The following is a 13,553-nucleotide window of genomic DNA, read 5'->3' on the forward strand; positions in this document are numbered from 1 at the left end:
GTGATCTGGGGCTTTTCATTCTTCTACCACCTTCTTTATTGGAGAGATGTTCAAAGCCATCAGAGGTGAAATAACCCATCCGGCATTCACTACATCCCAGATTTTAAAAAAGACAAATAGCTATGATTTTATCTTGCTGTATTTTCAAGGCTGACTGAGGTAGACGAGCATTATGGTAGCTAGGTGAGGCTGTCGAGGGACTCCCCTTCCATCTTCCCCATATCACTCACTCTTTACAGGATATTCAGCATATATTAATGTTTCAAGTTACTAACATTTACACATAAAATACAATATTTTTAATGACAATATAAATGCATTTGAATATGTAACTTTATGCAAAATATACAATGCATTACTGTAAATTTGCACTGGATAACTTGTGGGACAATTACAGATTAGTGCAACATTTAGTACAATTAAACTTTGTAATGAATTAAATTGGCAGGGAATAAACACCACTAACAGCAAAAAAAACATTTTCTACCTTTGTAAGCTGGGCCAGAGAGATAGATGTTCCAGAGTCATCAATCTGTTAATGGAAGAATTAAATACAGACATTCACATTTAACCATGATAAGGCACATATTTCAAACCCAAATAGACAGTCTGGTCATTACTCACATTTTAGTAACAAACTCACCTGAGTAAACATTCTTTCAGAATATGCACAGTTAGTGTACATGCATTGAGTCTGTGTGTTGGGGGAGGGGGGAATTAAGAAAAAAGTTCACACTATAATGAAATGCTCTTAAATACAACTTTTGTAATCTGACTATACTTTAATAGATGAACAGATGAAAAACAGTACAAGCTTAACTCTAAAGCAGAAGTGACTTTACATAAAGCTGCTACACAGATTTACAAAAGGATGTAAATACTTTGCTGAAGTATATCAAATGGTGGTGGGGTGGCGGGGGGGGGGGGAGAAAAGAGAAGGAGGGGGAGAGAAGGGGATGGGACGGGAGAGTGAGAGGGGAGGGAGGGGGTAGGGCAGTGAACAGGTTGCTATTGGAGAGTGAAGCAAAGTGTCAGCTCCATTTAGAGAAACAGTCATACAGCACTGAAAGAGACCCTTACAATGTTTTGAGCTGCTCAGGATGTAGTGATGAGAATGGGGTTCAAAATAAGCAAGATCCAAAACCACAGTCCAGTGATTACAAGTTTAATTGGGGTCATAATTTTAATCCAGACAATTTCCTATTTATACATTTGAATGTGGTGGGGACATTAATCCCAAACTACAGAATAAGTTCATTCATGTAAGTTGACTACTTCTCATTTAAGGTAGATCACAAAAGTGAGGCTGAAACAAGTTTGGTCCAATAAACCCATGTAATCCATCCATACAAGCTTTTATTGATAGTGGGAAGTGCTATACAAGAATATTGCTTGCAAGGATGGCAGATGTTCTTCGTGCACTCTATTTCGATTTGGTACCATGAAACAGACTAGTAGCAATTCTACATTTCAAATACAGTGAAATGGCTTTTGCCACGAAACACTGTACTTTACATGAAGACAAAAATAATCAGTTGATGCCTGAATTTAAAGAATAATAGCTACATGTATTGTCAATAAGATTTTTTCTTCTGCTGTTACTCCGTCACTTGTCAGTGATGGTATTTCTGACTTTTATTGAATTGTACAACTGAAGTCCTGTGGTCTAGTTCATGCATTATCTCAATCTTAGAAGAACAGCACAGAATGAGCAAACAACATGTCCTTTAATTGCACAAGCAACAACAGTGAGTGTTTAAACTACCCTCTCTGGAGCAGACAGTAATAGGTACTCTTGAAATCAGTAGTGTTCTTTTAGAGTACCAGACTAACTCTGGATCAAGACACAGGTTGTTAGCGTATTACCTGATGCACAATATGACAACATCATGAATTGGGATTCAAAAACAAAAATCAGCAGGACAGCAAACACTGAATCAAAGCAGAATATGAAATCATTCAGGTGAAATGAATTAGAGGGAGTTTGAAATGAACATTAGAGGTAGTGCTAATCAATTGCACTATGTCAATTGGATATAATTTACCCCGTTCATGCACTCCATCCCTACCTGGTGTGATACAGAAACAAATCTACAAGACAGTAAAAATTTAGAATCGGGCGCTTGTGGCATAGTGGCAGTGTCCCGGTCTCTGGACCAGGATACCCAGGTTCCAGTCCCACCTGTTCCAGACATGTATAAGAACACACTGACCTGGTTATTTAGTAAAATATCCTTAAAAGTTAGAATTAGCTGCATCTCGATGAGGAACCTAGGAGGCACAAGATCCTTCTGCACCAACACTGGCAGAAACATGTATTAATATGACAGATAATAATCGTGGAATTGCATACATGAAATTAAGTGGAGTCTCTTTGGGGGAACTGTGGCAAGAGGCTGGTAGCAGAATAACTAGATTCAGACCTAGGTGAAATTGAACTATTTTGAAGTCATATTCTATTCTTAGTTTTATAAAATGTTTGATTTTATGTTATGCACAACAGCTTCCTGTGATTTGCAAAGTAGAAATGGTTGGATTGTCTACTGCATACCTAGTGGATCTGGGACAACTAAACTAAAATACTGAGAGGACAGTATAGAGGTAGAGATATGCAGTTTCTACAGTAAAAAATAGACAACATAGATCACTGGACCAGTCACATACATGCTGGCTCTCAAACTGCAACTTAGTTAGTACATTTCTTCACACTTCTCCCATTTTGCTGCCAAATCTCTTCTTTTGGTAGTTCTTACCCATTTCCTTTTGAAAAATTAAACCTGAATGTGCCTCCAACACACTTAGGCAGTGCATTTCAGACCCTAACTACTCATTATGGAAGGACGACTTTCCTGATTTCTCCGTTGCTTTTTTTTTGTCATTAAGTTTAAACTGGGCATCCTCTAGCTCTTGACTGTTTCAAAGTGAACACCTGCTCGATATCTGGACACACAATGATTCTGAAGGACTATCAAAACTCCTCCCAAACTTCTCTCCAAAGGGAAGTAACCTGAGCTTCTCAAATCGATTCACAAATTGACCCTTTTCAGATTTAAAAAAAATAAATAAGCACTCATTCCAACACTTTCAACAGCCTTTCCAATACACCAGTTGAGGTTAAATCAGTCATTTCAAGTCCCACCTATATTTTATTGCTTGCGTACTCCACTGCCTTGATGAAAAACTCCAGGATCCCAGATATTTTTCAATCTGCTCTGGAAATTTTAAAGGTGTGCACATATACACCCAGATTGTGTTCCTGCATCCCTTCAGAACTGTCCTCATTTTATCTTGTCCCAATCTTCCGATCAAAATGTACCATGTTACACATCTGTAAAAAATTTCATCTGCCACCTATCCATTCATTCCAAGCAGATGGTTTCTGTTCTCTTTAAGGTGTCACTATCCTCCTCAGTTCATAATACCTACAAGTTGTGTCTTTGTATAATTTCAAAATTTACACTCTACACCCAAGTATAGATCAAGAATATATATAAAACATGCTGCCTTCCTTCTGCTCATCAAGCCATTCACCATCTTTGCAGCTGCTCAGCCAAATTTGTATTGTGCTGCCACTAGTGTCATGCAAGTTGGCAAGATATGTAAATATTGTAACATTTGTGTTATGGAAAGGAAGCATGGGCCAATCTCATAATTTACCTTTATTTATGACCCACGAAACATTTTAAGATGACGATTTATTTTGAGAAAAATGCTTCGTTGTCTGTGCTTTCTACATTACGGTCTATCTCCAACATATAGCAAAGACGTGTTTGCTTGCTAATATAATAATCCTATGCATTAAAGGACTAAATGGGAATAAGCAAAAACTCAAAACTTTCAATTCTAACATTTAAATGTACAATTTAGATGTACATATTCCAAGTTGGCCTTAAATAAAAACAAACATTTCCTTTTTAACTAATTTTAGATGAATGCCTTATTAATTCCTGCAACTGGAAGGTTTTGGTCTCTGGTAACTATAAAAGGGTACTTGGAGTTGATTTGTGACCCATGACTCTTCTCCCATTAATGTGCACATATCTCTTATATGAAATTTATCCAAAACTGCCAATCTGAAGATTTCTTCAGTGAGACAAGAGGCAAAGAACAATTATTCAACCAGTTTTGGATATCTTAATATAATAAAGATGTTCTAAGAATAATGTGGGTTAACAGCAAAGACGCACCAATGTTACTCAGTAACATTGGAGAAACTGAAGGCAATTTCTTGTCATTAGACCTCAGTAATTTAAAGGTAAAATTTGGTAGGATACTGCTAGACAATGAATAAATCATGATGCAAATATGTTTGAAGCAGTTCAAAATAAGCTTACTAGATCGATAACTGGACTGTGCAGGTTGACTTAAGAGAATAGGTTGGACAGGTTCGGGTTTTTTCACTGAAGTGAAGAATGAGGGTGACTGTATTAAAGCATATGACAGTGGTCTTGGAACAGTAAACGTGGAAAGGATGTTCTCTTGCAAGGCCAGAACTAAGGGGCACTGTTTTATAATTAGGAGCTGCTGCTTTAGGACAAATGAGAATAAATTGCTGACAATTCTACAACTTAGCAATTCTCTGCTTAAGGCAGAGGAAGGTAAATTCTTGTCAGGAAAGGGAAATCAAAGATTAGATGAGAATGTCACAATGAGAATGTATCTGAAAAACAAACAGATCAAACATGATCTAACTTTATGGTAGAGGTAGCTCGAGGAGCCAAATGATCTAATTTTGCCCTCATGCAAGTAAAGTGAGTCACTGCTCCCATAAATGCAAGGCAGATGGTAACAAAAGGGATAAAATTTGTATCACAAGTAGCCAAAAAAAAATGGAATGTGCAATACTCCGCCATCAGTGCTACAACAGAAAACCTAAAATCTGAAGAGGGATTTAGTTATTGCTTAAAATATTTGCTGAGTGAATAAAGTGGAAATGAACAAGGTGTCTCAGGTTGAGATATACTACACAAATATTTGTCAGAATGGCTAATTTTAGTGTTGCAAAATTCCATGATTCTGGGTAAAAATTTGCATTGTGAATAAATCTAATATAAGTTTTTAACATGTGGCAAATGTGAGGTATGGGAAAAGCATTTTTTTTGCATTTCCCAAAAACATATTTATGGACCAGGATGTCTATAAAACAGTAAAAACCAGCTCAAAAGATGAATCAATCACATACTTGTAAACATGCATCAGAAACAACTACACTCTGCAAAATAATGCTGGGTGAATTATTATTTAGATTCCCTTCTGTTCAATTCATTTTATTCACAAAACACAACTTCCTATGTTAAAGTAGACTGATACATAAAAGGAAACATACAAGAATACCAGACGAATGTCTCAGTTGAATAAAAGCAGGTTTAATACTTAGATGCTACAAACATGCCTCATTAAGCCTTTAAAGAGAAATAATCCATGCTCAATGTCACAATTATGGCATACGAGGACAAAAGGTAAAGCACAGGTCTGCTAATGTAAGACTGCAATACTCAAAGCAAAGTGGTCCAAGTCTTCAGAAGCAGTGGTCTTATATTTGAACTTTGTCATCGTTGAGATTGGTCAATGACGTTCTAGTTAGGAACAACTTTCACAACTACAATAAAATAGGTCAAATACCCTCAATGGCTTTTCAAATTTCAGTACCACCATTTCCAAATGCATGTGGTTCTCCAAAATTAACAGATGTACAGAGTATACATTAAGCCTCATCTAAGTAACAGCAACATTAAGCATCTTGATGGGATAGTGCAGATGTTTTAATACATATCTACTTTACAGTCTAAACTGGACTGGGAGTGCATGGTGTTCATGTGGCATAAAATGCATTCCACTGCTCACTTAAGTTATCAACATCAGCCAAATGTGACACCCCTTCCACCACTGCAGAACACAACCCAAACTCAAACAAAATTGCTGATCATCACAAACCTAAAGTGTTTAAAATATTACTAGAAGACTTTGCTTCTGGTTAGTATTCCTTCCAACATTATTATTAACAATGAAGTAAAGTAACACCAATAAAACTCCAATGTACTTGACTACAGCACTAAGAAGCACTGTTGAATTCAATAAAGTGTGTTTTGTGGTCTAACATTTGCACAGATTTAGCAAGCAAAAATACCAACACTTTGCCTGCAAAATAAAATTAATTTGAAACGGAAGAACATTTTTGACTTTCAATAATGTATTAAAGGAGGCATTTTCCTTTTCAACAAATGGTTTTACTTGAGCTGTTGCCATTCAGCTGCCCAAGCTGGCACAACTGGATTCTAAGATACAAAATCTGTGCAGACTGCTAGAATTTTTAAAAAAATGAATTTCTTCAGCAGGAAGAAGAGCTGACAGGAATAAAACTGGCCCAAGGTCAGCAATACCAAATTATTTACTCAGGCCTATTTCCAGCAGCATGAAATGTATCTTGGGAACTGTCAGAAACATTGCAAGCATGATTATAAAAGCAACTTGAATATCAAAATCAGATACAGCAAATTTATTTAAATAATAAATGAAAATCTGATAGCAAAGTTTAAATTGCCATCAATAATATAGCACAGACATGAGTTCATAAAACAAAACCAGCAATCTCTTTCCAAAAAGGAAACAGGAATGGCTGATGCAGGAAATACGTTTTATAGTGGCAATGGAATCCACTTAAGAATTGGGAGCTAATCACATTTGATCTAGAATGGCATGAGCTTTGCAAAACTGGTGTCATAAAATCCCTACAGTGTAGAAACAGGTCCTTCTGCCCAACAGGTCCACACTGACCCTCTGATGAGTAACCCATCTAGGTCCATTCCCCTATCACGCTACATTTACCTTGACTAATGCATCTAACCTACGCACCCCTGAACATGATGGGTAATTTAGCTTGGCCAATTCATCTAGCCTGCACACCTTTGGACTGTGGGAAGAAACCCACGCAGACACGGGGACAATGTGCAAACTCCACACAGATAGTCACCCAAGGCTGGAATTGAACCCAGGTGAGGCAACAGCGCTAACCACTGAGCCACCATGCCACCCCAAATGAGTCAACGAGAATCAGAGATAAAATCCTATAATGGTTGGAGTACTACCTAGTGCAAAAAGATAGTTGTCATTATTGGTCAGTAATCTCAGTTCCAGTACATTGCTGCAAGAGTTCTTCAGGGTAGTGACCAAGGCCCAAACATCTTCAGGTACCTAATCAAAAGCCTTTTCTCCACCATACACACCATCCCAGCGAATAAATACTACAGCTACAATAGTATGCCAGAGGCTCGTAATTTGTAGATAGTCATCCTCTGACTCCTCAATACAAGTCCACCAGCTGCAAAGCACAATCAGGATGATGATGGAATACTTCCCCTTTACCTTAACGAGCATAGTCCTAACAATCATGCAGGACAAAAGCAGACTGTTCGATTGGCACCCCATCCAATCTACAACATTACTTAAGGCTCTTGTGGCATAGCAGGTGTCCTTATTTCTTGGTCAGAAGTCCCAGCTGGCATGGAGGGGTGACATAAAATCCGAAGTGATTAATTTTTTTTTCACTTATTCCACCACCAACACAATGGGAGTACATTCCATCTGCAAGTTGAACTTTGGCAACTTCCCAACATTCTTTGGGCAGCATTTTCCAAATGCAAGGTCTTCACCTGCCAAAGGACTAAGGAGATGCATAGGAACACAACCAGCTGCACAGTACTCTTCTTACACAGTATTCTGAGAGAATGCAGGATTTGCAGATTCTGGAAAGTCAGAGTCGAAAAGGGTGTCACTGGAAAAGCACAGGTCAGGCAGCATCCGAGGAGCAGCAGAGTCGACGTTTCGGGTATGAACATTTCAGGAATGGGTCATGCCCAAAACATCAACTATCCTGCTCCTTGATTGCTGTCTGACTGGCTGTGCTTTTCCAGCTCTACATTCTGTCAGTATTCTGATCTGAAATTATATATTAATATCCTGGAATTCCCTCCCTAATGGCATTCCCTTTGTCACTGTTGGCAGGCCAACATTTTGGAATTCCGTGAAAAGCATTCTGAGCGCACTTAAACCAAATGAAATGCAAATGGTTCAAGGCAGCTCCTTACCACATGCTAAGGAGGAATTAAGGAATGTGTAATTGCTGACTTAGCTAATGATGCCTACGTCCCACTAGAGGGGCTTAAAATACTGTGGCAAGTAACTCACCCCCTGACACTCTAAAGCCTCTCCATCATCTACAAAGTACAAGTCAGGAGTGTGATGGAATACTCCCCACTTGTCTGGATGGGTGCAGCACCAACACCATTCAGGCAGAGCAGCATACTTAATTGGCACAACATCAACAAACATCCACAGGCGCACAGTAGCAGAGTGTGCCATGTACAAGATGCGCTGCAGAAATTCACCAAGGACTCTCAGACAGCATCTCCCAAACCAACAATTTCCACCTACCAGGACAAGGGCAGCAGATACACCAAAACACCACCAGCTGCAAGTTCCCCTCCAAGCCACTCACCATCCTGAATTGGAAAAATATCACCGTTCGTTCAAGGTCACTTAATCAATATCCTGGAATTCCCTCCCTAATGGCATTGTGGGTTGATCCACAGCAGGTACACTGCAGCTGTTCAAAATGACAGTTCACCACCACATTCTCAGGAGTTAGGGATGGGCAGTAAATGCTGGTCAGCCAGCGACACCCACATCCCAAAGGTGACTTCTCCTGTACTTTGATTCAAGATTGCTATCCACCCACTTTTTAGTACAAAGCAAATTAACTCCAGTTGACAAAAGTCTTGCTGAGCTGTACAAAGCTCATACAGCACCGAGGTGCAATCACTTTTCTACCAGTACCCAATATGTGCAAACTACTCAATGTGAATGGTTACAACTGACTGGCTTGTAAAACTGCAACCCATTAGTGTTCTTTGATCGTTAAAAATAAAAAAAAAGGTGATCTAAGCAAAACAGGTATCAGCATCTCTCAACTGTAAGAGTTCAATATCAATAAATTGAAATCTTGCACTGGCTGGCCAGTCATTTTCCTCACATCAAAACAATGTGGTCTAAATACAGTACTCACATTTTTTCCAAAGAGAAGCGTGAATGTAAACAGATACCTTAAACAGTAAATCTTCCATTTAAATTTGGAAACCTTGCTGTCAGCAGAAAACAAAAACTTGAAGCAACTTCAAAACCTATTTGTGGCCAAATTTAACTTGTGGCGTACAAAAGTTGCTTTTACAATCATGTTTACAATACTAGTTTGACCATCACCCAGGCCTCTAACAAAGCAGTCTGGTAGCAATCATTAAAAGTCAACAAGGCTGAAGCCATGATGATTTTTGCTCAAGTTATCTATATAGCTAGGAAATGGCCATGCAGAGGAAACTGCAAAGAAATGCCCTCCGGTACTAGCCCCACCCAAATATATGTATCAAGCTTTATTTAATTAAAAAAGATGGTTTACATTTTATGTATTTTTGCCTTCTTTGTTTAGTACTACCAGTGAGTAGGCAGTACACAATCTATTTCTGCAGATGTGCAATGCTCAGGAGAACAAATTTAGACAACACTGCAGCTTCAGATAAAAGAAAACAGGTTTTCAGAACAGTCTGCTGAGCAACCTGAAGCAGTCATCAAAACAATCGCTCATTTCAAGAAATTGCTCAGTCAGAATAAGCCAAACAACAAATCTCAGTACAAAAGTGGGGAGAATTTCAATAGTGACTCAAATAAAACATTAATTGGTGATCCAATTCAAACAGTTGGACATAAAAAAAAATTCATTCTTTAGATGCTTTCGACAAGAACAGTTATATTGTTGTTGCTACAGCAACGTTATCCTACACCTCAAAAACTTTGGTTGATGCAGAAGATTAAGAATTCTCCTACATTTTGATTCAAGATTGCTATCCATCCACCTCTTTGTTACAAAGCAAATCAACAACTCCAGTAGAAAAAAGGTCTTGCTGAGCTATACAAAGCTGATACAGCATCCAAATGCAATCACTTTTCTACAAGCACCCATCATGTGCAAATTACTCAATGTGGATGATGGTTACAATTGACTGGCCTGAAAAACTGCAACCCATTGGTGTATTTCATTTTGATACTAAAAATAAAAATTCCTGGTAATTCATGGGCAGACTTATTAAAAATTCCACAAGATGTCTAAATGCCATCATGCATATGGAATGCAATGACAAGAGAGCACTGACAGCTAGCATAAAATCTGTTAAACAATGGCTCTACATAGATTAGATTGCCAAGTGCCAAAACAGTTGGAGTTTGGACATCTTTTTCCTAGTTGTCTAAAGTTTCCATTTCTAATGCCATCTAAAACTACACAAATCCATTTACAGTATCATCTCAACATCAATCCAGTCACTTAATCATAATGGATCAGTTTTGCCAGCTACATAGTCTTTTTTTCAAATAGGTGCCCATATAAGTAAGTTTCCTCCATCACAGCATGTAATGATTCACTGTGTTGCATACTGTATAATAATTGACAAGAATGGTTTTGTGCCCCAATTTAATCTTAAAGATCAATAATAGGTAGACCTAATGCAAAACTTGAAAACCACGTCTGTAATGTAATACTTGAATGACTGAAACCAAAGTTTTAGAGTTGAATGATTTGGGATAAACAAAAAGAAATTGCAAAATTCTGTTCATAAAGTCTATGTACAAGATGTTTCTATTGAGATAAATGTAAAATATCTCAGTACTAAGCTAAGGCTGGATATTTTACTCACATGCTTGCCAGCATCACCCTATGATCAATACCATAAACATTTGGTTACTTAATTATCCTTCAAACAATTTTTTTTTCCTCAACTGCTGTGTACAAGCTGGATCTTGCAATTAACCATACTTCACTGACTACAATAATTCATTGGAACAGAACACACAAGCATTTGAAGTCGTTATACAAATTCAAGTTATTTTTAGACTAAGGGGTTAAGAATCTTAAGGGAATTCACTGAAATTTAGAAGTTTCACATTGATTCGTCACTGAACAGTTAACAAGTTACAGATAATTTATCATTTCTAAACATGGAAACCTTCATACTCCAATAGTTTAACATATGACAATAGCACTGCCATATATTAAAACATGAAAACAACAGCTTCTGAATTAATGGCGGAGATGTGGGCTTTGTGCCCAACATTAATGATTGACATGTCTGTCAGTCATATTAGTGTGGATAAAACATTAATTACAGGTAGAGTATCACCATAAAAATGGAACCCAGGGTATTCTTTTGTACCTCTTCACAGTATATGAGAAAGAAATCACAAACCAAACAGTAGCTTGGGATAGGTAACGCGATAACAAAATACTTCAACGCTAAAATAAAATGCCTAGTTCCTGTCTCAAGTTAATTTCTATCATAACTAAGAAAATGAAATATTCATGAATTTGTAGCTTCAGAAAGTAAAAAGGCCTGAAGTTGGCAGAGCGTAGCAATCAAAGTGAACAGTACATGAACAAAAGGCAATAAGGATTAATAGTTGGGTATATTATGAAGAAAATCAGGTTTTTAAATAGATCAGATTTTAAACAAGGATTTGAAAGCAATTTCTTTGAATGAAACTCAGCTTCCTCTTCCTTTTGCATCAAATATCCCACTTTATACATTTGGTTATTCCATTACCACCACTAAACACTGACCTCGCTGAGCTTTCCCTGAAGTCTGGCAACTAGGTCTGTAACCTCTTTCTCTTGCCTTCCCCTGCTGCCTCCGTGAGCAAAAGGATAAAACTTGATAAAACAGAATGAAGGAAAACTATGAATTCAAAAAACTGCAGAAAATGTGAACAGAGAAACAGATCAAGACAAAGTAGAAAACAGTGGCACAAATACATCGCAAATGAGGTGAACATTGCTGAGTGATGGCTACTGAACATTACCACAGCAAATACTGATATATAAAAGCCAAGTAAAGCCGGACATGTCTATAAACGAAAAAAGTTAGAGCTTCCATCTTAGGGAAACAAACATACCATTTATACCTTACTGTTGAAAAGTACTAAAGTTAATTATTTACTGGTTAACTTTTCTTCAATACTGAGGATTTACTTTGCTTTATAAATTGCAACATGAATTTTAAACATGTTCCTTTGCAAGAAATAATGTCAAGTGCACCCAAGAAATTTGCTAATCGTGGTGAGGCATCAGCAAGATCATGGAAAAAAATTAACCTATAATGAAAGATTTCAACCCTTGTTTAGATGCTGTCACCCTGATAGGTTAACCTAAGTACAAGAACTCCTTCAGTGTAAACTTGTCTCAATGGGCAATCTTTTCTTTCAAAAAAATGCCTTTCTGTACCACAAGGCTGAGGTCATCTTAGACTGTGGCAAACTTAATAAATCTGACTAATCTATACTTAGTTTAAATAATCTGATAAACATTTCAGCACCAAATTTCCACTTGGATCATAGGTGATCTCTCTCAATGCTGTAATCCTGTTTTCTCCGCACACTCTTTGCTGCCTTTCATATTCTTAAAAAAACTATTTTATTCGCAACCCCACAGAATTCCACAGAGTCACTACTCAGTGAAGAAATTCTTCCTCATCTCAGTTCTAAGTGGCCTACCCCATAACTCGAGGCTATGACTCTGCCACCTGGACATCCTGAAAAGGGGAAACATCCTCACTGCATCTAGCCTGCCCAGTCACCTTAGAATTTTATATATTTCAATCAGATCTATCTTCATCCTTCTTAACTCTAGTGATTACAGCCCGGACAAATAATTTGCTCCTTCTATCCCCTGTAGGAATGATGAACTGGAATCAAGAGGATTACTATTCTCTTCCTTCGGTGATCCAAGCCAAACACTACAGTAGCCTGCAACATGCTGTGTTCAATGCAGTAGGCTCAATGCTTCTTTCTGCGTCCTTTTTTACATTGCAACATTGTTAAAAGTTGAATAGTTGGTCTTTCAGCAAGATAGTTCGATGTTTAACCAGATTTTTCAGGTCTTGTCCATTGGATAAGACACTGAAGCCCAGTCACTGATTTTCTCCATTGGTTCAAGAAAATGCTCAAGATTGCACGATATAATTGAATACAGGAAGAAGCTCTCTGAACTTAAAACATTCCTCCTCCAAAGAAAAAAAAACTTTTGTTCATTTCTCTCAATGTTTGTGGGATTTTGTTAAAAAAAATGGCTGCAGCACTCTGATGGCCAACAAAGAGGCCACTTTGAAACAAACTTTTGTGAAGCACTTGCAGATTTGACAAGAGAAACAATATGCCAATATATTATTAGATATTATGAAGATGTATCAAGAACATACTTATCTTTTTGTAACTGACACTATAACATTTTTTTGTAGTGGAAAGACTGAGAAAACGGGGAGTGTACTACCCTACTAGTCAGTGCATTTTTCAATTCATGCCCAAGCCGCAGGAAAACGAGCCCTTCATTTTTTTATGGAGTCAGTGGACAAAGATCACTGAATGGATTATATTCTGCTTGTTTCTATAGCTCATAAGGTCTTGGCTTTCTGGATTTTAAAAAACTATGCATGCAGAAATTTAACAGCTTGGTTAATACC

The 13,553-nt window shown here is 37.6% G+C and overlaps 1 protein-coding gene across 4 annotated transcripts in view; it reads right to left on the minus strand.

The window, feature by feature from the left end:
* Nucleotides 1-13,553, minus strand: part of rbbp6 (retinoblastoma binding protein 6) — a 55,321-nt gene that overhangs the window by 26,540 nt on the left and 15,228 nt on the right. The window contains exons 4-6 of one of the 4 annotated variants that reach the window (XM_072559134.1): nt 11,660-11,749; nt 644-694; nt 488-532 (exon numbers count right to left, since the gene is read on the minus strand). In XM_072559134.1, coding sequence (XP_072415235.1) covers nt 488-532; nt 644-694; nt 11,660-11,749 — 186 coding nt within the window. The remainder of the gene's footprint in view (nt 1-487; nt 533-643; nt 695-11,659; nt 11,750-13,553) is intronic. The other 3 variants (XM_072559136.1, XM_072559135.1, XM_072559137.1) reach the window with 3 other exon arrangements.

Source organism: Chiloscyllium punctatum, chromosome 40, assembly GCF_047496795.1.
Source record: "Chiloscyllium punctatum isolate Juve2018m chromosome 40, sChiPun1.3, whole genome shotgun sequence".
Classification (NCBI taxonomy): domain Eukaryota; kingdom Metazoa; phylum Chordata; class Chondrichthyes; order Orectolobiformes; family Hemiscylliidae; genus Chiloscyllium; species Chiloscyllium punctatum.